Genomic DNA, 2,053 nt, shown 5'->3' on the forward strand with positions numbered 1-2,053 from the left:
CAGCCTTGAAAAAAAGATGCTCAGAGACAGCATCCAGGCCCAGAATTCAAGCCCCACGACCAACAGAAAAAAATTAAATAAATACCTTAGACTTAGGGGCCGGCATCAGCTGTGCTGCTATGCTGTGAACTGTGGGAGCAACCATGCATAAACAAACGGGGAAGCTTTATCTGCAGACACGGGCTGCAGGCAGGACTTGGTCCCAGGCCGCGGTTTCCCACTCCTGGTGCGGGAGTTTACGGCACCTGATGTCAGTGCAATCTCATCATGAAACACAGTTCCTGGGTAGCCTAACCCTAAGCCCCCTATTTTAGGATGAGACCTCCTGGGCAGCTCCCCGCGCCTCTCATTGGAGCTTTGAGCTGCGCACAGTGACGTGTAGGTTGCATATCCCAAAGCAGGAACATTCTTTGGGTGGATGGCCTGAGAAATCATACTTGGAGTAAACAAACAGCTAGGTGAGCCATGACCTTCCACGTGAACACCTTACAGTGTTAGAACTGACGTCCATACCTGTGCACACCTCGTGGGGGTCACCTTGGGGAGAGATGAGGGCCGCACCGCCGTCTCAGAAACAATCTTAGACTCTTAGGTGTTCTAGTGCCAGCCATGGTGCCTGTTTAAGCAGTATGGAAATGGCGGGGGGGGGGTGACCATCAATTTGAATTATGGGCGCCTTAGCTAATTTGCACTTGGTGTTTGTGGAGAGAGAAATCTGGCGCCTAGTGTTCCTTCAGATGTTTGCAGTTTCACTCTCCTGCTCATCCCTCAGCAAATAAGAACTTATTGAAAAGAAATAAATAAAACAAACAGCTGGATTCTATAACTTCATGAGTAACAAATGCAGCCGGCATATGGGATAAATAAATGTTGTACAATAAACACATCTCTATTAAGAAAACAATCTGCATGAATAGAAAGTGGTGCTTCAGTCACTGTGAAAGGAATACGTGGGCACACGTGCCTGGCATGTGGTACTTGAATCACACGTGGCCGGGCCTGTGGGAACACTGAATCCATCACCACATGTAACTCAAGCACGCTGTGAACCATTAACTACTGAAGCTGGTGCTTTAACTATTCAAACCGCAGCTTGATTGTTTCAAAGGCAATATAAAGTAGATTTTGCACGTGTACACACATGGATGTGTGTTCGTGCATGCCAGTAATGGGCCTGGGCGCTCTCCCTGGGCTTTTTCTGCTCAAGACTAGCACTCTGCTACTTGAGCCACACCTCCACTTCTGGCTTTTTGGTGGTTCCTTAGAGAGTCTCACAGACTTTCCTGCTGGGGCTGGCTTCAAACCGCAGTCCTCATTGCTCAGCCTCCTGAGTAGCTGGGACGACAGGCGTGTATCTGGGAACCACTGAATGAATCCGTCTTCCCTCTCCCAGACTGCTGGGTTCCACTAGGGGCAGGGCTGTGCCAGAGGCTGCAGCGGGAGGTTTAGGTTAGAAGAGAACCTCCCTCCCTTCCCTCCCCTCCGCCCCGCCCCCTCCCGCAGTGCGGCCCCGCAGCCTCCCGGGCGCCGGTGAGCTGTGCGCCCCCGGGTGGGCCCCTGCCCTTGTTGCCTTCGTGTTCTTATGGAAACTCACCTTGTGTTGACAGGGGACGCCCCCTTCCAGTGCTGGCTGTGTAGCGCCAAGTTCAAAATCAGCTCGGACTTGAAGCGGCACATGCGCGTGCACTCGGGGGAGAAGCCCTTCAAGTGCGAGTTCTGCCACGTGCGCTGCACCATGAAGGGGAACCTCAAGTCGCACATCCGCATCAAGCACAGCGGGGACCGCTTCCAGTGCCCGCACTGCGCCTTCGTGGGGGACAGCAAGGCGGCGCTGCGCAAGCACAGCCGCGCGCACCAGGCCGAGCACCCCGAGAAGTGCTCGCAGTGCAGCTACTCGAGCGCCAGCAAGGCGGCGCTGCGCGTGCACGAGCGCGTGCACTGCGCCGAGCGCCCCTTCAAGTGCAGCTTCTGCAGCTTCGACACCAAGCAGCCCAGCAACCTGAGCAAGCACCTGAAGAAGACGCATGGCCACCTGGCGCCGCCCGCGCCGCCG

General features: G+C 54.7%; 1 protein-coding gene across 1 annotated transcript in view; it reads left to right on the forward strand.

Moving 5' to 3' along the window:
* LOC105991630 (zinc finger protein 64 homolog, isoforms 1 and 2-like) overlaps window positions 1-2,053 on the forward strand; it is a 33,557-nt gene that overhangs the window by 27,254 nt on the left and 4,250 nt on the right. Inside the window, exon 7 of the mRNA XM_013024298.1 lies at window positions 1,608-2,049. Within this exon, the coding sequence (XP_012879752.1) occupies window positions 1,608-2,049 (442 nt within the window). The remainder of the gene's footprint in view (window positions 1-1,607; window positions 2,050-2,053) is intronic.

The sequence above is a fragment of the Dipodomys ordii genome, unplaced genomic scaffold, assembly GCF_000151885.1.
Source record: "Dipodomys ordii isolate 6190 unplaced genomic scaffold, Dord_2.0 Scaffold75, whole genome shotgun sequence".
In the NCBI taxonomy this organism is placed as follows: domain Eukaryota; kingdom Metazoa; phylum Chordata; class Mammalia; order Rodentia; family Heteromyidae; genus Dipodomys; species Dipodomys ordii.